We start from the raw sequence: 25,409 nt of genomic DNA on the forward strand, positions 1-25,409 counted from the left end.
ATTAGGAAATCGCCACAGGTCACAAGGAGCAAAAGCAATTGCCGCCATTTGCCTGATCAAGCTCAGCGATCTTGCTGCCAACAACCTCGGCCTGCTGACATGAACATCTAAGCCGAGCAGATTGTGAGAAAAGCAGGGTCACCGCTAAATTATTCTCGTCAATCCCAAGAAAATCCTCCAAAGACACTGTGACGTGCCCATCCTCTCAGTCACTTCCAGCCTCGGAGATTCACCCCTGTAGTCCCCGGGCACAGGATCTTCTTATCCCCCCCGCCCCACCAATCCTCTTAATCCCACCAAAGCACCCATTGCTCAGTTTGACTTTTTTCCTTTGTCCCATCTGTCAAAGCTCTTAAGTCAACAACTCGTGCATGAGACTATAAATGCATAAAATAAAGGATTTACCTTCTCAATCTTTAGCATGATTAAATAAACAGAAGACACACTATTAAAAATTAAGCTCACTTCTTAAGCCAACATTATTACATGTATTATACCATATTTCCATGAAAATATTACCTAAAATTCATTGAAACCATGCATTAACAAAACTTCCTTGTAACTGACGTCGAGTGTGAACTATCAACCTTTCAAAAACCTCAAAACACAGAACATTTTCTTTCAATAATCTCTTCCTATCTCCAGGAGCCGCCTATTCAATACAAATATGAAAGTGGGGATTAATAGGAAGACAGAAACTCTCCCTAGCTCTATTATATACTGAACATCTATATCTTACATATGTACAAACTGACCAATCAAAACCAGAATATATTCCTAACAGGCAAAAGGAGGAAAACTACAAAAAGTTACTGGCAGCGATCTCGGTGTTGAACAATAACAGAAGTTTATGCTTCTGACCCATACTTTGGATCTTTCCTTTTGTAAGAAAAAAATCTAGTCCAGAGCTGTCAAATCAAATTTCCTGTGATGATGGGAACATTCCTTATCCATGTTGTCCAATAGGGTAGTCACTAGCCACATGTGGCAACTGTCATGGAGGAATGGAAATCGCAATTTCCAAAAAATCCAGTTTAGTGTTATCAGAGATTTCAAATAATCATCTCCCTTACTGCTCTTCTTCGAATCAGCAGTGCCCCTCCCTTGAAAGAATTTACTATATCTAAATTTTGATTTTGAAACATGAGGAAACGTAACTCTAAAAATGAAAGAGAGTTGGCTAATTTTTGAAAGGCTGTGATTACTGTTACTTTTAAGGTTCCGTAACTTGTGGGAAAGGTTTAAATAACCTTGTTGATAAAACCCCCCATAATGAGGGTACTTCATTTTTTTTTTTTTAAGATTTTATTTATTTATTCGACAGAGATAGAGACAGCCAGCGAGAGAGGGAACACAAGCAGGGGGAGTGGGAGAGGAAGAAGCAGGCTCATAGCGGAGGAGCCTGATGTGGGGCTCGATCCCATAATGCCGGGATCACGCCCTGAGCCGAAGGCAGACGCTTAACCGCTGTGCCACCCAGGCGCCCCGAGGGTACTTCATTTTTATCAACACCTCAGAGACAGCAAAGGTAGAGCAAAAACAAAGATTGCATTCTTTAGTTCGCAGAGAAAACTACTGCGCTTAAGACTGAACAAGTGGCATCGCGTAGGTAAAAACAACAGAGTAAAACAAACGAACAACTGACAGCTCTATGTGGACTGACAGTGACGGTGCCGAAACACGTGGGGGTACTGCTGCTTGCTATGGCGGCTCATCTGGTCACACCAGATCACAATAACAATGGCCATTAAAAAACAGCAACAATTCTTTTTTGCTCAGAGCACTGATATCCAACTGGAAGAAGAGATGACCCTGTTAGAATAACTCGAACTTCAACTACCACTTCTGAATTTCCAGCCAAGAGTTACTTTCAAAATAACCCAATGTAGATCTGACCCAAGATACATTTTTTTTAGGTTTATTCATCTGCGAGACAGAGAGAAAGAGAGCGCACACACACGAGCATGAGTGGGGGGAGAGGCAGAGGGAGAGGGAAGAGAGAGGACCTCAAGCAGACCCCGTGCTGAGCGCAGAGCCCAAAGCGGGGCTTCATCTCACGACTCTGAGATCATGACCTGAGGTGAAAACAAGAGTCAGATGGTCAACCCACTGAGTCACCCAGGCACCCCCCAAGATACAATTTTTCATAGTTAAGATGTAACATTTTTTTCGGTTACGGGAAAGCATGTGCATCTAATCCCCAGGCTAGGTGTCTACAGGCACGGTAAAGCTTTGCATCTAGGATCCTCTTAGGTCCACCCAGCTGTATGTGAAAGGCAGATGCAAAACACTCCTGGAAGGATAACAAAACTAAGATAGAAGTGCCCTCAAGAGTACAGAAAGGCTTCATGAAGATCTAGAGGAGGAGGGAAAGAAAGATCAACCTACGTTTTACACATGGCACATAGAAGGGGAACTAGAAGGGCTGCGCTTGCAAACATCTCGATCAGCAGCTTTCACACGTGTGTGATCAGGATCCGGTCACACACAGATGAAACGTTTCACACTACCTACGTGCACGTATAAATAAAACTCACAAATTGATCTTTACCACACGAAGTGCTTCGATATTTTCTAGTCTATTTAAACAAAATGTTGGTTCTGTCCCCCCAAAGAGAGATTCCGTGACCCACGTACTGGTGACGACTGCAGTTGGAAAAACCATCCACCAGTGAGCCGTCTTCAATGAAAGGTACGTACACTGCATGAATGCTCCAGGGTGGGGCAAGAATACGTTTAAGCCTTTTTTTTTTTTTTTTTTAAAGATTTTATTTATTTATTTAACAGAGATAGAGACAGCCAGCGAGAGAGGGAACACAAGCAGGGGGAGTGGGAGAGGAAGAAGCAGGCTCAGCGCAGAAGAGCCTGATGTGGGGCTCAAACCCAGAACGCTGGGATCACGCCCTGAGCCGAAGGCAGATGCTTAACCGCTGTGCCACCCAGGCGCCCCTTAAGCCTCTATTTTTAAATCTTATTATCCTCTGAAAAATTTCTATTTTGTGAGTCTGTTTTAAAGTACTTAACATGTGCTACATCAGTACAATTCACTATTAACGGTATCTGATTAAATGTTTACAACATGTGATTATTGAATCACTTGGGCGTTTATTAAATGCAGATTCCTGGGCCCCACACCAGAGTAAATGAATCAGAACCTTTGGGGTAGGCTGTGGGGAATCTTTTCATGCTACAAGAATGTGAGGCTCACTGTTCTAGGACAAGCCCAATTAAAATGAAAAAAAAAAAAAAAAGAAAGAAAAGATAATCTGTATTTTAAAATAAACTTTTCTTCTTTGCTTCTATCCCCTCACTTAATCAGACCCAGTCCTCAACACAAAACGCTCCTCTCTTTTCTCTGCCCCCGCTCCTCCCAAATCACTGTTGCTTAAGAATGCCTTTGATTACTACAGGCAGTGTTAGGATAGAGAGTTCAGGTAATAATTTTCTGAGAAAAGTAATTTTAGGAAAAACGCCCACCCCCTTGATAACGCCAATGATTACAGATGACGGTACGCTGTTCAATGTCAAATTTTCCAAGTCACTAATTAAGCATCTCTTGAGTATTCTAGAGAAATGTAATTTAATTAGCAACTGAGTAAACACACAAATGAGATAGAGAATACATTAAAGACTTGAACTTTTAAAAAGTCTTCGTGTGACTGTCCTTGATATAGACATACAAATGGACATATATAGAGAGACATATATATATATGGTGTGCGTATGTGTGTATACATACATATTGTACATAGATCTATATACATTGTACCTATATATACACTGTATGTGTGTATAATATGTATTTCCACAGACAAGTACAGTCATATACATTTTTCAAAATGTAATGAAACACAAACAGTAAATATGGCCCTTTAACTTTAACATAACTTTAACATAACACTAGCATTAGCAGCAGATTTTCCAGCAAACTTCAAGAATGGCAAGCATCCACTGTCGAGCCAGGACTCTAGTGTTTCAAAAGTACTGTGACTTAAAAATTTTGAAGGCCAAAGTTGAGCCAAGAGAGATTTTTTCAGAATTTGCAACACACTAGGAAAAGGCTGACCTTCGCCACTGAAAATAAGGCTGCTAACTCATCACCAGGACACGTCTACATTACAGAGCAGGTCTCTGTGATCTATTCCGTTCTAGGCCCTTTCTGATTAATAACTCAACTTTTCCTGATAACTCCTTGGGGATAAGACAACAGAGTCCATTAACTGACATACCAGGTATGAAAACTTTATTCTTATTCTGATTAATTTTACTCTAAGGAGCTAGACAGAGACAAGACCCCTACCACCACCACCCAAAGATTTTTTTTTTTAATCCAAAATCAAACAAAAAACACAACAGAAAGTGAAAGAGAAAAGGCATTTAAAATGTGTTGAGCGCCTGTATTTTCTCTACTTCACTCTCTATGTCCTTCAACACCTAGAAGGGATCTTTGATGTAGGTCTTATTATCATCCACTCATCACACAGAAGAAGAAACGAGGTTCACAGATAGGAGGTAATTTCCCCAGTAGAGACTTCAAGTTAGATTCGAACTCCTGCCTAAGTTAAAAGCCCTCGGGTGTTTTCATTGTGTCAGGCTCCTTCCACCACAAAAGGCTCATGAATCTTGCTGCTGAACAAGAAACAGAATATGATAAAGGGAAAAAATCACTTTTCTGTATATGGACTTCATAAATGAGTGGTGAGCTTATATTAGGGAAAGAAAATATACTGCACTGTGCAGGGCCAGTAAAGGTTATTTTTTTATAGGTTAAAAAATACCCATAAAATTAGAAAACCAGGGGTGCGTAGGTGGCCTCAGGCGGTTAATTATCTGCCCTCAGCTCAGGTCACGATCTCAGGGTTCTGGGATCAAGCCCCATGTTGGGCTCCCTCCTCAGCTGAGTCTCCTTCTCCCTCCCCTTCTGCCCCTCCCCCTACTCATGCTCTCTCTCTCTCTCTCTCTTCCTCTCTCTCAAATAAATAAAAAAATCTAAAAAAAAAAAATTCGAAACGCATTTCATAGGATTTTTGTGTGTAGTTGAGGATAATTAAGCAGCTGCTACTACAACAAATCATTAGGAAAATCCTAATGATAGCTGATACTTTTTTTAAGTGACAGGTTTAAACGGACGAATACTTACAGTTCTTTCACTTGCACTGCTTCTAAGAAACAATCCTTTTCCAACAGTAATTGTATAAGACTGCTGTAAGTCTCACTGTTCAACACAATGTTTTCCTTTTGTGCCTTCAGGAAAATAGCATATGCATCTATGAAGGAAAAAAACAAAAAATGAGATGACGTTATTCTGAAATGTCAAAAAGGAGGGAAAACCCCCTAAAGCAAAGCCCCAAAGCCACATATATGTTTGTTTTCATGTCCACCTACCATACCACTCTCCGGAGACACATACACTGACCAAAACAGCAGATGCAATCACCCTTCTCATCTTTATAAAAACAAAGTCAGTTTTGGACACTCTACTTAAGCCACATGGCTGGTACCTGAAAGGACTTCCTTTTAAAATTACTCTTCATACTAGCTCTCTAAAGTCAATAAATTATTTTCATGCCAATAAAAATGAGAAATAGCTCTTCTGAATTTGTTTGTCAAAAGATGATACCAGTTTCAAAATCAATTGCAAAATGTGTGGTAAAGTCCAAATAAACCAGGGGTATAATTTAGATTGAGGGGAGCAAAAGATGCATTTTAAAGCAATCTTTAATCTATAAGTGGGTGGTTACAATGGTTAACATTTCAACACAATAGCATTAAAGTGAATATAGCCTATAATTCTAAAATTAGGAGATCAAATTATTTGGCTACGACAGGACTTATACAAAAACATACAATTTTCAAATATACAGGTATCTAACAAGTAAACTAAGCAACATTTGTTTGACTGATTAACAGTTTTATTTCACTTGTTCACAATAACTGTCAGTGAATGAAAAGATGTTACCAAAAGAGAAGTAACTACACTTTTCAGTCACTTACTTTTCTGAAATAAAATTGCTTGGCTATAAACATCCGAGTGAAACTATAATCCACTCTCGGCTGTGTATAAACAAACCACAATAGAGATGGGGCCCCAGTGAACTATCACGTACGACCTTCGGTGGGTATAAAGCTCAATGTAAGGAAATACGGTACATGCAGCTAGGACTGAGCATGATATTAATGCTCAGAAGAACATTCTGAGCTACTTTAGAGGTTTCTGAACAAGCAGACATTGTATTTGCATTTCAGAGTTAGGGCAGTTTGCAAGAGCCCTTCAATTAAACTGAAGTGACAATGTCAAAAACTTAATTCTTTCACTCTAAACTCAGAGACAACTAGAGAGAAAAGGTATGACATTAATATCTGCATCTTAACCAAGGAGAACAGATAAAATCTTTCAGTCCACGATGCTCCCTTTTAAGGGAGCTAAGAAGTTAAATGCAGTGCAATTATTGTCTACTCCCCAACAAGCAGTTTGCTCAATGAAAATATACAAGTACAATTAGAATATTTAACATTAACAAAATAATCTAGGAAATCTTACTAGTTGTTTTCTAAAACTGTAGTTTATTTTAAAGATTTATTAGAGAGAGAGCGCGCACATACATACACACGCGCGCGTATACACAAGCAGGGGGAGGGGCAGAGGGAGAGGAAGCAGACTCCCCACTGAGTGCGGAGCCTGATACAGGGCTTGATCTCAGATCTCACAACCCATGAGATCACGACCTGAGCCGAGATCAAGTGTCGTATGCTTAACTGACTGAGCCACCCAAGCGCCCCTAAAATTATAGTCTTTGTATGAAATTGGTATGGCTCTGTTTACTATTCTCAATTTGTTGGAGAGAGAAAAGAAAAGAAAAGAAAAAAAGAAAAGAAAGAAAAGAAAGAAAGAAAGGAAAGGAAAGGAAAGGAAAGGAAAGGAAAGGAAAGGAAAGGAAAGGAAAGGAAGAGGCTATCATTGTAATGCCCCACACTCATTCATCACAGGTTTCTGGTGTGAAAGTCAGTAAGTATACGAAACTATCAGAAATTTGATAAAGTACTAACGTGAGCAATCAATTTTCAAAGTATTCATATTTTGCTAAGCATTCAAATCCTGAGATATACACAAAAGTAAAAATTCTGAAGAACTAACAGGATTAAAACCAGTAAAATACATATAAATTGTATATTAAAACTAGAACAGGGGTACATTTATAATAATAAACACTACATTGTTTTTATTGAGTTAACTGGTGTTTTTACTTAAAACAACAATTTTTAAAAAGGTGACATATGAAGGAGTTCTAGAGTCTTCAAACAGTTAACATACACTAATTTTATACTCACTTCGGTCTAATCAAAATTCCACTACTGAAATAGTACTGATGGTCATAATTCATTTTATACTTAGGTTTAACACGTACATGGTGAAAGACTCAAGGATGTACACACTGAATATGCCACAAAGGAAAACGACCCAAAGGGCAAAGTTACTATTCACAACTGAGAAAGAGTAAGAGCTTAGCTTATTCTTTCCTCGTACACTTTATTAGTGTCATAAAATTTTAACAAAGAAATTAAGAGGTTCTGTAAATTTCTAAACTGATTCTTTCCTACTGAACAGAGAGCTCAAAACTGGCAATACTAAAATGAAAAAAAAGTCTGCTGCACAATGGTTAAGGCATCATAAAGCCTACCTGAAAACCCATGCAAAATTGAAGAAGTTAAAGATAATGCTAGCTATGGAGAAAAATTAACAAAAGTAAAGGATACAAAAGTAATATACGATTTTGAATGAAGTACAATGAAGTCTAAATGGAAATGTCTATAATGTAATAGGCAAGCTGATACCAGAGGGTTCAAGATGGTCATAAAAATTTTAAAGCAGTCATAACAGTGGTAGGCATGCCACTTAGGAAAGTTTACCGTGAGAGAAAAGGAAGAATAAGACATAGACCTCATGTCCTGTCAACAACCTTGAAACAGTGCTTGATCACTTCAACATACATGCTTAATGCCCTAATCATTTTCTGTTTTCAAATAAAAACGAAATATATAATAAATGTATTTGCCAAAAAACATTCATGATCATGCTATTTTCAAAGCATAATTTTTGATAAAATGTATGCCTATTTTAGTTTTTTTTTTTTTATAAAAGATTTCAAACGTACAGAAAAATATGAAGAATAGTATAATGGACCCTTCCATATGCCCATCACCTATATCTAACAATTACTACCATTTTGTCAGATTTGCTTTATCTTTGTTCCTTTTGACTTAGGTATTTTAAAATATATTAAAGATACCCTGATTTTTTTTCGTCTCTCAGTACTTCATTAAGATCTCAAAACTTAGGACACTGTCCTATAAATCTTAACACCACTATCGTATCTAATAAAAATGAGAGAGGGGCACCTGGCTGGCTGAGTCAGAAGAGCATGAGACTCCTGGTCTCGGGGTCCTAAGTTCAAGCCCCATGTTGACTGCAAAGATTACTAAAAAAAATAGACAAACTTTAAAAAATAATGAGATAATTCCTTAACATTATCGACTACTCAGTTGATTTTTAAGTTTTCCCAACTACCCCAAAATGCCTTTGTTAAAGAACAAAAGAAAATCACTAATACACGTAAGTTCCGTCTCTGTCCTAGAGCACTACTAATTTGTTGGAAGGGCTTAGATCCCATGTTGCTATTAGAAGAGCCCAGCATATAGATTTACCTTTGCTTTTCCTTTGTTGGCAGGCGTTCAACAGATCTTTCTGTATATTACTTACTGCACGTGAGGGTGGTGAAGAATTCACGGAGCGCTTCTCATCCTCATACCACAACTTAAAGACAAAAGTATTCAGTTAAACAAAACCTGGTATGTAGAGTGATCTTTTTAGTATAAAACTGGGCTAATCATGCCCTACAGTTATACCGACAACAAAACCTGTTATGCTTAGAGCTAAAAACAAATTACCTCAGGTACGTCAAATGGAACCTCCTGATTACTGTTTCTAAGGATTTCTGCTAATAAACTTAATGTCTTTGCACGCGGAATAATATTTTCTTCTTGCATTTTATTCCACACAGCATCAGCTCTTTGCCAGTCACCATTTATTTCTGTAAAATTTGAATAAGCAGAAATTAATGAACATACTAAATCGAATTCATAAAAATGTTTAGAATTTTTTCCTATTGGATGCTAAGTAAGCATTGTTCCAAATACTGCTTCCAGGGAAAGGAACAGGATGATTGTGGACCAAAGGTGAAAAGACTTCTTTCTGTATGCCTTTTGAGTTTTCGACGATGGAAATTCCTTACCTATTAAAAAACAACAACCCCCACCCCACTTTACTACACACTTTGAAAATCATGTTAATAAAAAGTCTGTCTTTTTAAAGTAACCGAGACATTGCCTATTGCCCACTGCTGAAATCAAAATCCGAAATAGGTAACAATGCAACTATGCCCGTGAGCCTTTGGAAAGATGATGCGTACATGTATATAGTATAATACACAGCTGGAGGTCTGAAGTGATTGAAAGTGCGCAAATGTATGATTTCCTTCCAAAGTGTCAAATCAACAAATCCTTTTCACTTAGTAGAATAGGGAGAATTCTGTCTCTTCTGCTGACTTGAAGAATGTCTATGACATTGTGTGTGATAGATTTCTTTATCACAACAAATAATGCCATCAGACTAAATAAGTATTGAGGGCAAGGGAAGTTTATTGGAAGGAAACAGGCAGACTCCTTCCTATTGAAAAACTGAGTTCCTTTTATGTGGTAACCTAATCTTCACAAGTAGCAAAAACTTAATCATCACGACTTTATTTTTAAACATTCTAATAGATTTTGAAAAGAGAAAAGGTCAAGTCATTGACCTCACCAGTCACTTCTATAAATCACATAATCACTAACATGTTCATGTGTATAAGATCCTTTTCCAGGGGCGCCTGGGTGGCTCAGTCGTTAAGCTCTGCCTTCAGCTCAGGTCATGATCTTGGGATCTTGGGATTGGGCCCTACATGGGGCTCCCTGCTCAGCAGGGAGTCTGCTTCTCCCTCTCCCTCTGCAGCTGCCCCTGCTCTTGTTCCCTCTCTCACTGTCTCTGTCAAATAAATAAATAAAATCTTTAAAAAAAAAAAAAAATCTTTCTCCAGAAAAATGCAGACTCATCACTAAACAGTTTTTTAAAATGTGATTATATTCTAATACAGTTTTGACCGAATCTATATTATAAACATTTTCTTACCTACAAATGACTACATTGAATAGCTATACTAGAATTTACCCAGCCAATCTCCTCACGCTAGACATGTGACTGGAATTCCATTTTACACATTATAAGAGTGCTGCATTAGCCATCTTCGTACCTTAATCTTTGTTCACACCCTCAGTTGTTCCCTTACGCTAGATTTGTGTTTGTGTTCTGAAACTTTTGATCTTTATTACCAGACAATGTTCTAGTATGTCAATTCCAGTTTATACATCTGGGAACTTCACAGTCTCTTTTAAGGTATTTGGGTGGAGATGAACAACTCTTAGAAGAGTCAGTGACCTATCTAATTTCCTCCCTCCCTCCCAGACATTTGATCTAGATTATTTTGTCTGTCTCATAGGAAATCTTCCTTCACCAAACATAGACAGCAGTGAATAAGTTAACTCTTTTGTCTTTTTGAATTTGTATTTATAATCATTAGAAGCTTTACCTCCTATGTTGAAATAAATAAGACTTGCTGTAAAATTTACATTTCAGTTGTTGGCTGCATCGAAGTGTACACTTCACTATGTAATTCTTAAAACTTAAAATTCTTAAAATTCAATTCTTTGGCTTGAATGGTCAAATTCTGGCACACAAAACTGAGATTGTTATTGAATATATACAATTAGAAAACTTATGTTTTAGGCGTTTAGTCCTTAATTGGTGGGTTATAACCTGTATTTATTCAAGTGCTAATTCTTTCCCTTCCCCACCCCTTTCTTCCTTTTGAGGAACTATTTCATGCTTAAATTCTAATTTTATACCAACTTCAAAAAAAAGAAAACCAAACTCTGCATGTATCCAGATCAGTCTCAGCAGTTAAAGTAGCTCCCACAGAGGACCGTAATCCCAAACTATGCTAGGTATCGAGGAGGACACTGCAGATAAAAAGGTAGTGCTCTGTGCAGTTAGGCCTGTAACCAAGACTAACAACACGAAGTGAAAGAATAACTGGAAGGATGTACAAGGTACCACGGTAGTCCAGGGGAGGCGGAGGTGGCCAGCCTCACAAACCTCTTTTTCCTATGCAGATGACCTTTTGCTGATGCTTTTTTTTTTTTTTAAAGATTTTATTTATTTGACAGCGAGAGAGAGACAGCCAGCAAGAGAGGAGTGGGAGAGGAAGAAGCAGGCTCCCAGTGGAGAAGCCTGATGTGGGGCTCGATCCCAGGACTCCGGGATCACGCCCTGAGCCAAAGGCAGACGTTTAACGACTGAGCCACCCAGGCGACCCTGCTGATGCTTTTTTAAAAAAGAAAAGAAAACTTCTAAGTTCATCTTAAAATTTCCTTTAGGAATAAGTAGTCTCTGAGGTTTGTTACCATTTTTTTTCTCCTTAATCCCCTCCCTCTGCTCTGTTGGACACCTTCCTCCAGTGTTTTGCTCTGTATTTGAGCCAATAGTCTGAAGAACCCTGTAACGTGAGGGTGGCCTCTAAGGCTGGAAGTCAGAGGAAGCATTACAATGAAGTATACGTTTTAACCCGGTTTGTATACTTCATATCTTTGTAGTGCTATAAATAGTTAATGCGATTGTGATAACCCTGATCCTCCCCTTTCTGAAGAGCAAACATGCTCCCCTTTGTTGGCCCCCTCTTTTCATTTTGCCCTTGGACCACTTACTTAAACATGTTAAATAATTTATAATGCACTACGAACTCAACTTACTTGAAAGGAACACATGATATGGAATGATATATGAACTATGGTCCTACTATACTTGAAAAATCCCTATTTTGGATTGTGAATTTTTTTTTTTTTAATTTATTTGACAGACAGAAACAGCCAGCGAGAGAGGGAACAAAAGCAGGGAGAGTGGGACAGGAAGAAGCAGGCTCCCAGCGGAGGAGCCTGATGTGGGGCTCGATCCCAGAACACCGGGATCATGCCCTGAGCTGCAGGCAGACGCTTAACGACTGCGCTACCCAGGCGCCCCTGGATTATGAATTTCTGAGAAAATTGTTTCGCCTACTGGAACTTTCTATGAGCTCTTTTTCTTTCTTTCTTTTTCTTTTTTTTAAAGATTTTATTTATTTATTTATTTGAGAGCGAGAAAGCATGAGCAGCGGGGAGACGGAGCAGCAGACTCACCGCTAAGCAGGGAGCCTGATACAGGGCTTGATCCCAGGACTGTGGGACCATGACCTGAGCCGAAGGCAGATGTTCAACCGACTGAAGCTCATTCTTTCTCACGATGTAATTTTAGTCCTTGAAAGAGGCTGGCCTAATTATTTTTGGGTATTAGTTGAAGAGCAATTTTGCTTTGTTTTAAAATGGTACTCCCCCCACACATACACACGCACACTTAATGTTGTTGTGAATTACAACATACCACAGAAACAGGCACAAAACAAAGATACACACTGCTCAATGGTTTATGATAGCCAACATTCATATTGTCTAGATAAGAAATAGAAAGTGAAACTTTTCATACCTTTAAATACTACTTGTACTAAAAGTATTTCATTTTCTATTTACTCTGTACAGTAGGATGTTCACAGATGATCTGTTAAAAGAATCTGTCACAATTCAAACTTTATTTCTATCTTTTCTAATACACTTTGACCTTTCATTGTGATAATCTTGCAATCTTAGTTCCTAGACGTGTAACAAATACTACATGAATGAAGCAACCCTTCGCCTGCATAAAGAAAATACTATTTTTCTAAGATGACAATATTTTTACCTTCTTACTGAATATTTTCTTGTATTCTAAACACTTCAGTTTCTTTTTTCATATATACGGATAGTTTATTACGTGTATATATTATTGGAAAATAAAACTGATTTACATTTTAGTTTTGCCTTAAAATTTTTTTCAAGTCTATTTTTAAAAATCCAGTATTTACAACTTTGGCATTTGTTCTACCTCAGAAGGTATTTTTGTGCTATTTTCTTCAAGTACTTACGGCCACCGATGTTTCCTTTTACACTACGTGGCTTCCCTGCATCATTATAAAATAAAACATGAGTATGTTCCAAATTACTAAAGATTTAAGCAATACAATACTGTACAGAATCAAAAATGGACATGTCATTTTGCCCACCCCTCAGAAGTAACTTGTCAACTGGCCATCCTTCCAGTTTTTTCTATATTTCTATCTATTATCCTTTTTCATATATACCTATTATTTTGATTGTTTCATACACTACATGTTTCATACTCTATGTTTTGTGGCTTCCTTTTATACTTAATATGAAATACACTCACAGGGAGAGATCAATGCCTTTTCTCTCTAATACCAAGTTTAAGTGCTGGTGCCCTTGGAACCTCTGAAGTTGACCACTGATCTTTTTCTTTTTAATTTGTGAATTCATGAATTTTTAAAAAATATATCTGTGTTCCAGTTTATTGCAATCATAACTCTTTTAGGTGCTCAGAAGTTCCATCTTTGACCAGTGGGGACTCCTTTACATTGGCTCCTATGTCGTTTGACACACCTCTCTAGTTTTTGATTGTTTTCAGACAGAACAAGGACAATCCAGGCTTGTGTAGCATAATCTCAATCCCAGACGTGGATTCCTTATTTTAGAGGGAAGATTATTTAGAGACCATAATCAGACCATAATTTGGAAATTACCCCATCTGATAAGTAAATGTAAAAACTTACTGACTTTACAATTAAAACCCTGAACTAGAAATTTTCATCTCTTAGTTCAAAAGCATAGAGACTGTGCACGCAGTGCCAACGGTTGTTACTCACTGGTCATATAGCCATAAATTAAACCCCACAACTGTGTGTATTCTTGTAAAATCACTAGTCATGTCCAAAATCGTTGGTTGAACAGCTTAACAGTTCTGAGGGATTATTTAGTAGTTAGCCCCCTTGTTCTTTTTTTTTTTAGCATTTTATTTATTTATTTGTCAGAGTGACAGAGAGAGAGATCACAAGGAGGAGCGGCAGGCAGCGGGAGAAGCAGGCTCCCCACTGAGCAAGGAGCCCGATGCGGGGCTCGATCCCAGGACCCCGGGGTCATGACCTCAGCCGAAGGCAGACGCTTAACGGACTGAGCCACCCAGGCGCCCCTGGAAAAAGATCTTATACACATGAACATGTTAGTGATTATGTGATTTACAGAAGTGACTGGTAAGTCTACTGGAGGACTTAAATAAAAAGAAAAAAATTAGTCTCTCCTCAAAAGCTCCTATTAAATTCTGTGGCCCTGATAAAGATTTTTCTCACCTTCTCATTACTGGAGTAAGATTGTCAGAATTTATGAAAATTGCATGGTGTCTAGTGATACAATATAACATTCTGTGATAAAATACAATCTGGCCTCTACTTAAGCCTCTGTTGAAGACCACACATTTGACAATCACTAGACCTTCCTGATAGTCCTTTCTTGCACCTGCCTTCAAGAGAATAAATGCCTCAAGATGAAAACATGAGGAATAGTCAGATTACTTACTATATAATTTCAGCAGATTGTAGTACAGCTGGTCTCTATCACATTCAAACAGCTTCTGTGTCAGCTCCACTAATTTTTCTAGAACTTCGACCTTAAAGATAAGATTAACAGATGGATCTATACTGTGTAAAGGATGTATTTCATAGCTGACAAATCTCAGTTTAATAATTCTTCAAACAAGCTTTACCCGAAGGGCAGATTAACTTCAATTCAAAAGTTAAAGAGCCGAGCACAGCAAATGTGAATGTACTTAATGCCATTGATGTGAACACTTAAAAATGGTTAAAATGGTAAATTTTATGTTATATATGTAGTTTACCACAATTAAACACAATTTTTTTGTTAAGTTAAAAAGCTGAAGGACTCGGTTGTCAAGAACAAAACATGAACAATATTCTGGTTGAGGGAACCTCCATGAAGATGCATTCTGAAGAATTCGAAGATATCTGCAGTAGAGGACTCAGTGAGTGTCTCCTCTGTTTATTAATAAGAATACTCTCCCACCCAAGTGTTACACTCCTCTTCCCCTGTGGCTTTCACTTGGCAGGCTATGAACAGCTATCTGCACTGGAGGAGACGTAAAGTAGAAACTCCACTGGGCTCCCGTAAGTGACTCCTCTGGTCACTAAGGACTGAAGCAGATTTAAATTGCAAAGGAAACAAGGTGAGCCTGCTCAAGCCAACAACTAGGATAAAGCAAGCTAAAATCTTCAGGGCCCGAATTAAAATTTTTTAGGGATTCTACTGCAACTCAGGAATAAGAATTAAGCTACTGCTTATTTGGAAAACAACCAAGATGCTGCTGCTTGCATTAATAATGCTGTATGTCCTGAAATCCCCAAATGCTCATATGACATGCAGGAAGGACACCTGCTTGTTACTCACAATTTTAGGTGCTCAGAACCAGAAATTAAACACAAACCTGATTACTTGAAATACATCTATCACAAAACCACTGAAGTCTTGCAGATCGAGCTCTAATGCCTGGAGTCTGTAAAATAAAATCATCATAGAACACATAGGGGTAAGGCTTAGCTACATGTTCATTTTCCCTCAAAGAAAACAATTTCACTTCTAATGAATTTGCTGCCTCCTTCCTAAACAAATACTATAAGAAAAGAAACCTTTAACTTAATACCACAGTTACCAAAGACTTTTAGGATTAAAACAGAGCATAAAGAGTAAACTATATTTAACCAGTATCTAGAAGATTTGGGTTATGTCAAAATGTTGCTTTGCAGGTCAATTTTCATTCCATAAATCTTTAAATATTAAAATGGTTAAACTTTTTTTAGTTCAGAAAGAAACCTTGACTTGGTGAACTAAATCAACTCCAAAAGACGTCAAATTAAACACACACGCGCTTCAGAGATCCCAATGGATTCAGGAAGCCAAAATTATTAATGTTACACAAACTTATTAACCATCAACAGAACAATAAACCAATGGCTTTTACTTTTAAAAGAAACATGCTTTGTAAAATTTAGTGATAAAAGTATTCTGACTACCACAAATGCTTGCCTACTATCTAAAACTAAATGTGAAAAGAGCGAGGTACTTAAAACAAGCTAAGTACTTAAAATTAGTCCATAGTCTTAGTTTATTTCAATTACTGAGATATGTTAGATCCTCAATCAGAAATTACTAGGGTTTAGTCAAGAACTCTGGCTTCAAAGCACTTATTTTATAATTTTGGCTACTGGAACAAAAGGCAAACTAATTCACACATGATTCCAAGGATTCGTCACTCTAACCATAGTATTTTCATCATGTGTAAGAGGGTTTCCCCATTAATACTACATTTCAATCACATCATTATGATAAGAAAACGACACACTCATTAGCCCTGGCTGTTCCAGTCCAGAAGAGGCGCCTCCACTGATTTCTCCACGCAGCTCTGTTGACTAAACCAGGGATCCCTCAAATCTGATCTTTTATTTAGAAGTCCTCATGATTTTTTATTCCTTAAAATAATATTGTACGATGTTAAATTAAGAACTGAAGCAGACACTAACATCTCAGAGCTTTGGTAGAGTGACAGAAAAACTGGTACAGCAGAGGTTGTAGAAGTGTTATTCTGACTGTGCAAGTGTGAGCATTGTGGGATACAAGAAATAAATGCTGAATAGATCAAGTGCTGAAATATATTCTCAAATACCATTAATGTTTACATTTGCATGCAATTTGTACTCAAGGATTTTCTCACATTATCTCTTTGATTTCACATGAATTACACTGAAAATGAAACCAATAAAAATGAAACTAAATGAAATCAAATGTATACAAAAAGCCCTTGCAAAAATACTGGGAAGTCCTCTTTAGAAGAAGGCAAAATGCAAGGACTACATACTTATAACTTCAACTTACTGCTTATCCAAATGCCAATGATCTAAATAGCACAACTTTTATGGTAAATGCTTCCTTTCTGTGGCTGATTAATCTGCCTGTCACTGGCAGGACAGCTGACTTATACGGCAGATATTCCTATGTTTCATTTTGAAATTGAGAACTGTTTTCACATTCTAAATCTCAATCATCAAAAGAACATCTAGGTCAGATTAACTAAATCTCCTAGGCTTCTGTAATAGTCTACATTTCTGGCTTATCTCTTAACATCTTATTGAATTTTAAACACTGCAAGTTGAAAGCAAAAATAGAAAATGTAATAAAAATATGGAGCATAGAATTCTAATTGGGATGCTGTATAACTTATCAAAAACCAGTCAATGCTTAATTAAAACAATGAACTTACCTAATTTTTTCTGTTTTTGCTACATACAATCTAATTAATGGTCAGTGAAAATAAAATAATTATTGTAATTAAAAACCTGGCATGTTTGTTTCCACCGAGGTTACTGTGCTTCAAAACATTCTTTGTGAAGTTCCAATTTAGTACTACGTTCACTTGTGTAAGAGTAATAGTAATGCAAAATAAAAAATCATTTTCATTTAATTTTGTTACATTACTCTGATGTAAATTTGCTGTTACCATAATAGGCTTCTATATATACTAGTAAAAAGACCTATCAAGTAATTATTATCTTCAAAGTGGAAAGAAATGAAGATTCTTCTACTTCAAACACTATCTCAAGGAAAACCATCTTATTTATTTATTTATTTATTTATTTATTTATTATTTATTCGAGAGAGAGGCAGCGAGAGAGGGAACACAAGCAGGGGGAGTGGGAGAGGGAGAAGCAGGCTTCCCGCTGAGCAGGGAGGCCGACGTGGGGCTCGATCCCAGAACGCTGGGATCATGACCTGAGCAGAAGACAGACGCCCAACGACTGAGCCACCCAGGTGCCCCTCTAGGAAAACCATCTTAAGTTTGACTCAAATAGAAGTTTTTACCTGTCTTGATTTTTTCCTGCCATTAGTGCTAGAAACGTGAAATGGAAAACAAATGAGCAACTATCTAAGCCTCATAACCTCTACTCAACATAGCAGGAAAAAAATCAAATGCATGAGAGGGAGAGGACAAGCAAAAACAAGAACCCAACTATTTATCTTCATAGCTAGAATAGCAAAGGAAGAAAAAGGGTATCATGGAAGTTACTAAATCTTTCAATATTTGTCCTTTTCTCTAAAATCTTCAGAGATAGGGGCACCTGGGTGGCACAGTCAGTTAAGCATCCAACTCCTGGTTTCAGTTCAGGTTGTGATCTCAGGGTCGTGAGATGGAGCCCCAGGTAAGGCGCAAATCAGCATGGAGTTCACGCGAGAGTCTCTCTCTCCCTCTGCCTCTCCCCCCACGCGCACACGCTCTCTTTCTCTCAAATAAAGAAAAATAAATTTTTTAAAAAAATCTTCAGAGATAGACTTAAAGACTATGTCTAGAGTAAGGAGGAAAATATGACTGGGCAAACATGATCCACTTAACCACATGTTATAGGAGATACTAAATAAACTAACTCATGGGTGGGGGGTATGAATTGGCATGAGAACTGACATCTCTTGAAATTTGGGAGGTCAGGGGGAAAATAGCTCTAAAAATCATTCTGTATATATAAGATCCATTCTGGCTTATTAAGGAAGGCAAATTAGGATAAAACTTTGCATGTGACCACGTAAAGAACAAAGGGAAAAGCCACAAAGACTGGGAGATCACTGTAATCCAAACTTTTGGTCCTAAACACAAAACCATAAAAAAGGTTTTGCTCCTGAGAAGACAGTAAATACACTCTGGCTACCATGTGATGGAAAGGTAACAGCAGATAAAAAGAGGGGGAAAAATCAAGAAAGAATAATTCTGGAGAAAGGGTAAGTTCTTTTGGTGGGTCAGATATGGAGGGGTCAAATCATGGAGATCATATTGCAATATATAAATGCATGAAATCAAAACATCGCATACCTTAAACTTACACGATGCTATATCTTATCTCAATTTTTTTTAAGATTTTATTTATTTGAGAGAGAGAGAGAGAGAGAGAGCGAGAGAGCGTGCACATACACATATGGTTGGAGGGGCAGGGGTTAGCAGACTCCCCACTGAGCAGAGAGCCCGATGCAGGGCTCGATCCCAGGACCACAGGACCACGACCTGAGCCAAAAGCAGACGTTTAAGTGATTGAGCCAGCCAGACACCTCTATCTTATCTCAATTTTAAAAAGAGAGCGAGATCACAGACGTAGAAATGGTACAGGAGAACCAAGAGAAAAATGTGAAATCAGGACCCGATTTCAAATTCCATGACTACCACTAACTACACAAGCTCCATACTGACACTCTGAACTAAAGTTTCCTGCCCTAATTACTTCTGAGTTGTTTTGTGAGCCTCATATGAAGATGTGCATGAAAATCATTTAGAAGTATAAAAGTGTAACTAGTATTAGTTATACTGGTTAGCTTGTAATCTAAGTTTGCACCTCAGAGGAAAAGGCTGAAATGAGAAATGCTAAGAACGTTTAAAGCAGACTCTTACTCAAAGATCTTTGTGTTGTTACTTGGAAAACTTAGCAGGCCCTGGCACAAGATGGGCACTAAGTACGTGATTACTGAACTGCTCAAAGGGCTAAGAATAAACATAAATACTTCTTTATAGAAACCTTCAGTGTAGTTATTTAACATTTCATACCATAATTTAACTCTTCATACTTGTATGTATCATCCCTTGCTGGACTTAATGTCCAGTCTTAAAACACAGAGTGAATTACCCAAACAATGTGTTTTTTTTTTTTTTAAAGATTTTATTTATTTATTCCACAGAGATAGAGACAGCCAGCGAGAGAGGGAACACAAGCAGGGGGAGTGGGAGAGGAAGAAGCAGGCTCACAGCGGAGGAGCCTGACGTGGGGCTCGATCCCGGATCGCCGGGATCACGTCCTGAGCCGAAGGCAGACGCTTAACCGCTGTGCCACCCAGGCGCCCCTACCCAAACAATGTTAATTTATTCTTGCAACACTTCCTTCCTGAGAGGTGACTGAAGTACCTTAAAAAATACTTGACTGAAAAAATAAAGTCCTTTTTTAAGTGAGAAAATACCATCTTATTATATGCCAACAAACTGGACAACCAAGAAGAAACAGATAAATTCCTAGAAACATACAACCTTTCAAAACTGAATCAGGAAGAAACAGAAAATTCAAACAGATCAATCACTAGCAATGAAATTAAATCAGTAATCAAAATACTCCCAACAGAGAAAAGTTCAGGACCAGACAGCTTCACAGGTGAACTCTACCAAACATTTAAAGAAGAATGAATACCTATTCTTCTCAAACTATTCAAAAAATATAAGAGAAAGGAAAGCTTCCAAATTCATTCTACGAGGCCAGAATTACCCTGATTAAAAAGAAAGAAAAGAAAAGAAAAGAAAAGAGAAAAGAAAAGAAAAGAAAAGAAAAGAAAAGAAAAGAAAAAATACCATCGTATTTTATCGTAATTTCTAGCAGAAGGAACATGGAACTAAACCACAGGAGGCCTGGGCTTTAGACCAAATCTCTGCTATGATGAACCACAGAAGAGGTATCACCTCTAGGGACAGAACAAAATGTCTGTCTTTGTGTGTCAGGGGCCTTAACGGTAATGACATTTCACTTACTTCTAAGAAATGATCCTAAGTAAATAATCTGAAAACCAAATATACCTATACCTATAGGTTAAGATGTGAATTATGGTGATTTCTTTTACTAATAAAAATTTTTCTCAAAAGAAAAATGGGCAAATAAACTTCAGTTCACTTATACTATGGAACGATGTGGTCATTAAAAATAATGATCAGAAGAGTTCTTAATTATATATGCATGGAATGCACTAACAGTGATGCAGGGTGAAGCTATGGCTCGATTTATTTCAGTTATATATAAAAGAAATATGTGCTAAATAAAGGACAGAAGAACCACAGAAACGACTAGATGAGTAATGGGATTAACAGTACGTCTTCATACTTGGCATATTTTAAAAAGGAATATGTGTAAATTTTATTTCAATCTATTCACAGGGGAAACAAAGTCACATTGATCATCAGCACTGGTACAACACAGAACACAGTTCACAAAATACTGACCTCATATTATCATGTAAGTTTGTAAAAAATAATTTGTGAACATTTCCCCAATTTCATCCCAGAACATGCCAGAAGAACACTGAGAAGATCTAGGGATAGTTACCCTGCAGAGGATGAGACTGCAGGAGAGACAAAAGGACTGACTTCAATACATGGAAGACTGTCACATGGAAAGAAGGGAATAAAAGTAACATTTACTAAGCATTTAATAATGGACCAGACACTCTTTTCAGTGTTATCTGACAGAGTCCTAAGAGACAGAACAAAATGGGGCGCCTGGGTGGCTCAGCCAGTTAAACATCTGCCTTCAGCTCAGGTCATGATCCCAGGGTTTTGGGATCGAGTCCTACATTGGGCTCCCTGCTCAGCCAGGAGCCTGCTTCTCCCCTTCCCTCTGCCGCTCCCCGTGCTTGTGCTCTCTCTTGCTATCTCTCTCAAATAAATAAATAAAATCCTAAAAAAAAAAGAGAGAGACAGAAGAAAGATAAAAGATGGAAGCACTTTCCTGCCTCAGGGCCTTTGCACAGGAAGTTCCATCTACCTGAAATGCTTTTACCTCCACTCCATTTGGCTGGCGCCCAATTTATCCTTTAGTTCTCATCCCAAACATGACTTCCTCAGAAAGATGGAGTCTGCAATAGGTCTTTTCTACAGCAGTTACTGCATTATATAGATTCATTTTTTAAAGGTCTTTCTCTAGGACCAGACCATAAGATGTCATCAATAATTATTTATTATCAGGGCGCCTGGATGGCTCAGTTGTTTAAGCGTCTGCCTTCAGCTTGGGTCAAGATCCCAGGGTCCTGGGATCGAGCCCCATGTTGGGCTCCCTGCTCAATGGGGAGCCGGCTTCTCCCTCTGCCCCTCCTACCCGCTCATGCTCTCTCTCGCTCTCCTTCTGTCTGATATAAATAAATAAAATCTTTAAAAAAATTATTTATTACTGATATAAAGAAGGGAGTGAGGGAAGAAAGAGACAGGGAAGGAAAGAGGAAAGGAGAAAAGAAGAGAAGAAGGGAGGCAGGGGAAATTGATCAAATAGGATGGACCTTGAGGGTATTATGCTAAGTGAAATATGTCAGGCAGAGAAAGGCAGATACAGTATGATCTCACTTATATGTCAAATCTAAAACCACCAAACCTTTAGAATGGTATTTGCCAGGGGCTCAGGGGAAATGGGGAGATACTGGCCAAAGGGTACAAACTTCCCTTGTAAGATGAATAGGTTCTGGGGGCCTAACATTCAGCACGGTGACTATAGTTAACAATACTATACTATACGGGCGCATGGCTGGCTCAATCAGAGGAGTGTATGACTCTTGATGTCAGGTCTTGAGTTTGAGCCCCACACTGGGTGTAGAGATTACTTAAATAAATAAAATTTTAAAAAAGAAGTTTTTAATAAAAAAGAGAAACAATACTGTATTATATACTTGAAAGTTAAGAGAATAAATCTATGTATCTATATGCACTTATGTACATACACCTATATCTATCTATATTTTTTTTAAACATGGAGCCCAATGCAAGACTTAAACTCTTGACCCTGAGATCAAAACCTGAACTAAAATCAAGAGTCGGATATTTAACCAACTGAGCCACCCACGCGCCCCACTAAAACAGTAAATCTTAAATGTTCTCATCACAAAAAAGAAATAGTAAGTATATGAGGTGACAGAGGTGTTAACTAATGCTACTGAAGTAATCACTTTGTAAAATGTAAGTAATCAAATTAACACGCTATGCTGTACACCTTAAGCTGACACAATGTCACATGTCAATTCTATTTCAATAAAGCTGGAGAAAAAGAACTATTTAGAGATTTCCCCTTTCTACTTCTTTGCTTGACCTCTAATACCTGTAATAGCCTTCCCAGCCCCATCAAACTCTCTAATGTTAAAGAATACCATATGCATCGACCCCCACCTCATGCTCCATTTCCTCCAGAAAGTCTTGCCTAATTTCCTTCACTGGGAATACGTTAGATCCTTGAACTCTCAGAAGTATTCATACTTTTCTTGTAGCAGATAATACTTCTCAGTCTCATATAGTAATTATTCTCACACATTAATCTCACATTCAAGGAGCTTCATATTAGCTCTTGGTCTGATTCACTTTTAGTAAATCTTTGTCTGACTCACTTTCTTATTCTCTTTCTTTTGGAAGAACACACTTTTTCTGAGTACAAGTATTTATATGCTCATTACAGAAAACTCAGGAAATACAGAAAAGCATAAAGTAGAATAGCAGCTATAAGTCCACTTTCCTGCAATAATCCATGTATAGAAATAAAATGTAAGACAATATTACAATGTATTATATACATGATATATGTACACCAGCTCATTTAAAAAAACAATACGAGTCCTATTACACACTGAATCCTACCTCTCCTTTCTTCATTTAATATGAACATTTTTATGACTGGCTTATCTTATCTCCCACAGTGCTTGAAATACAAAGAAGCTTCACTGTGTATTTTGCTTTGGAAACTCAACCCCAGCAAATCTACCCATTGATAAGACACTATTGCATTTTTGGGAATGATAAAAAAAAAAAATGTTGCTCAGTATTTACAATATTCTTTCACATGCTGATACAGTCATAGTTTATTATATCTTATTACTTGTTATATTTTCAATAATCCTTAGAAAACTATAAGAGAATTCCAGGCCTTGAATTTTAATAGTGAAAAAAGCAAGTTCCCACTTTAATTCATACCCAACTAACCACTAAAAAAAAAAAAAAAAAGAAACTAGAAATATGCTTCAGTATATTCCCATGTATCACACACCTGCTGTCCTACCCTAGAATACTGCAGGGGTTCTATAAAGCCATTCTTTATCCTTTAAGCAATTTTGTACACATCCGCTATGAAAATTCTGTCATCAGTAGACAGCATCCCTAAATGATTACACTCAATGATGTTGCATTTGGCAAAGCTTTAAAGTAATTAAGAGGCAGTTTTCTCTTGCCTATTCATGTGACAACATGTACCTTTATGCTAAGCATCATACTGTGAATTATGCGGGGTAAAGAAGATAACACAATCCCTACTTTCAAGCGGCAAAGAGAATTAATATTATTGATTACTACCATAATCCAGAAACATGCAAGCTGCTTTACATACATTATGTGATTGAATCTTAAAGAAAGATACTATATTGCTTTTATAGAGGAGGAAGCTTAAAAAGGTTTAGTAACTGTCCGTTACCACGCTAGCGAGTAGATGGCAAAAGGAGAACTCACTCTTACGCCTTTGGCTCTTCCAATTAGGTCTTGATTACTACATGAAGAGAAACACATGATTTCCTACTATAGAGCCTCTCGTCACTATTATCTGAATACCTGAGCTTCCTTTCACCTCTGATCAGCGCCCTGCTAATACTGATACCAGGCATCCAGAGCAGCAGAACTCAAAAGGCAGACAGCTTCCCATATTTTCAGATACACCAGGCACTTTTTGAAAGAATTTATACTATTTTCTAGAAAATACAAATGAACTGCTTAAGCTACAGGGGCACCAGTCCAAGACAGCATGTCCCACTTCCCTCTTACAGGAGGACAGACTGAGTTGTAAGACAGACCGAGAAGAACATTCTGAATCAATTTCACAGTCTTCCCTTCTCATACTTTTCTCTTCTTTGAAAAACTTCATGAGAAACTAATAATTTTCTGGGTTATATGCCTACGTTTTCAACCTCATGATAAGCAGTCATCAATATACCAATAAGGAGGCCAAATACCACCTTTGTGTCCCATCCACCACGGGAACTTTTGGAAAAAGACATGGAGTAATGCAAAGTATGATCTGACAGAAACAGGATTACTGATATATATTTTATTTATTTCACATTAAATAATTTTTCTTAAGGTAATGGGGTCTATCCTCTGTGGAATGTTTTATTTAGAGGAAATAGAATTGCTTAATAGTGAAGTTAATCATAATTTGGACAGATTTTATAGTTGCCCTTTGACTTATCAATTTCAGTAAGTAAAATTTCAATCAAGCCTAGATAAAATACACTAATCCTAAACAGACCAGGTTTGTCACCTGCCATTTCCCATAAGCTGCTTACCATAGTTAAAAAAAAAAAAAGAAGAAGAAGAAGAAGAAGAAATTTTAAATTAAATGCCAAACAGTTGCAGACAGCACTTGTTTGGCTGATTAACTTGTAGACAAGCATTACAAATAAATCTGAGCATGGTCTGCAGCAAATTAAATTCCACTGCTTTTAAGAACAAAGAATTCCTTGGCAAAGAG

At 37.6% G+C, this 25,409-nt stretch overlaps 1 protein-coding gene and 1 long non-coding RNA gene across 2 annotated transcripts in view; one reads left to right on the plus strand and one right to left on the minus strand.

Moving 5' to 3' along the window:
- The window catches only part of LRPPRC (leucine rich pentatricopeptide repeat containing), a 106,847-nt gene that overhangs the window by 17,955 nt on the left and 63,483 nt on the right, over window positions 1-25,409 (minus strand). The window contains exons 26-30 of the mRNA XM_026486834.4: window positions 15,563-15,631; window positions 14,641-14,731; window positions 8,947-9,089; window positions 8,704-8,812; window positions 5,141-5,267 (exon numbers count right to left, since the gene is read on the minus strand). Of these exons, the coding sequence (XP_026342619.1) occupies window positions 5,141-5,267; window positions 8,704-8,812; window positions 8,947-9,089; window positions 14,641-14,731; window positions 15,563-15,631 (539 nt within the window). The remainder of the gene's footprint in view (window positions 1-5,140; window positions 5,268-8,703; window positions 8,813-8,946; window positions 9,090-14,640; window positions 14,732-15,562; window positions 15,632-25,409) is intronic.
- On the plus strand, window positions 8,582-17,467 carry LOC113246293 (uncharacterized). Its single transcript, XR_003312947.4, has 3 exons — window positions 8,582-8,847; window positions 14,988-15,103; window positions 15,188-17,467. It is a non-coding gene; the product is annotated as an uncharacterized LOC113246293 (long non-coding RNA).

The sequence above is a fragment of the Ursus arctos genome, unplaced genomic scaffold (genome assembly GCF_023065955.2).
Source record: "Ursus arctos isolate Adak ecotype North America unplaced genomic scaffold, UrsArc2.0 scaffold_8, whole genome shotgun sequence".
NCBI classification, from domain to species: domain Eukaryota; kingdom Metazoa; phylum Chordata; class Mammalia; order Carnivora; family Ursidae; genus Ursus; species Ursus arctos.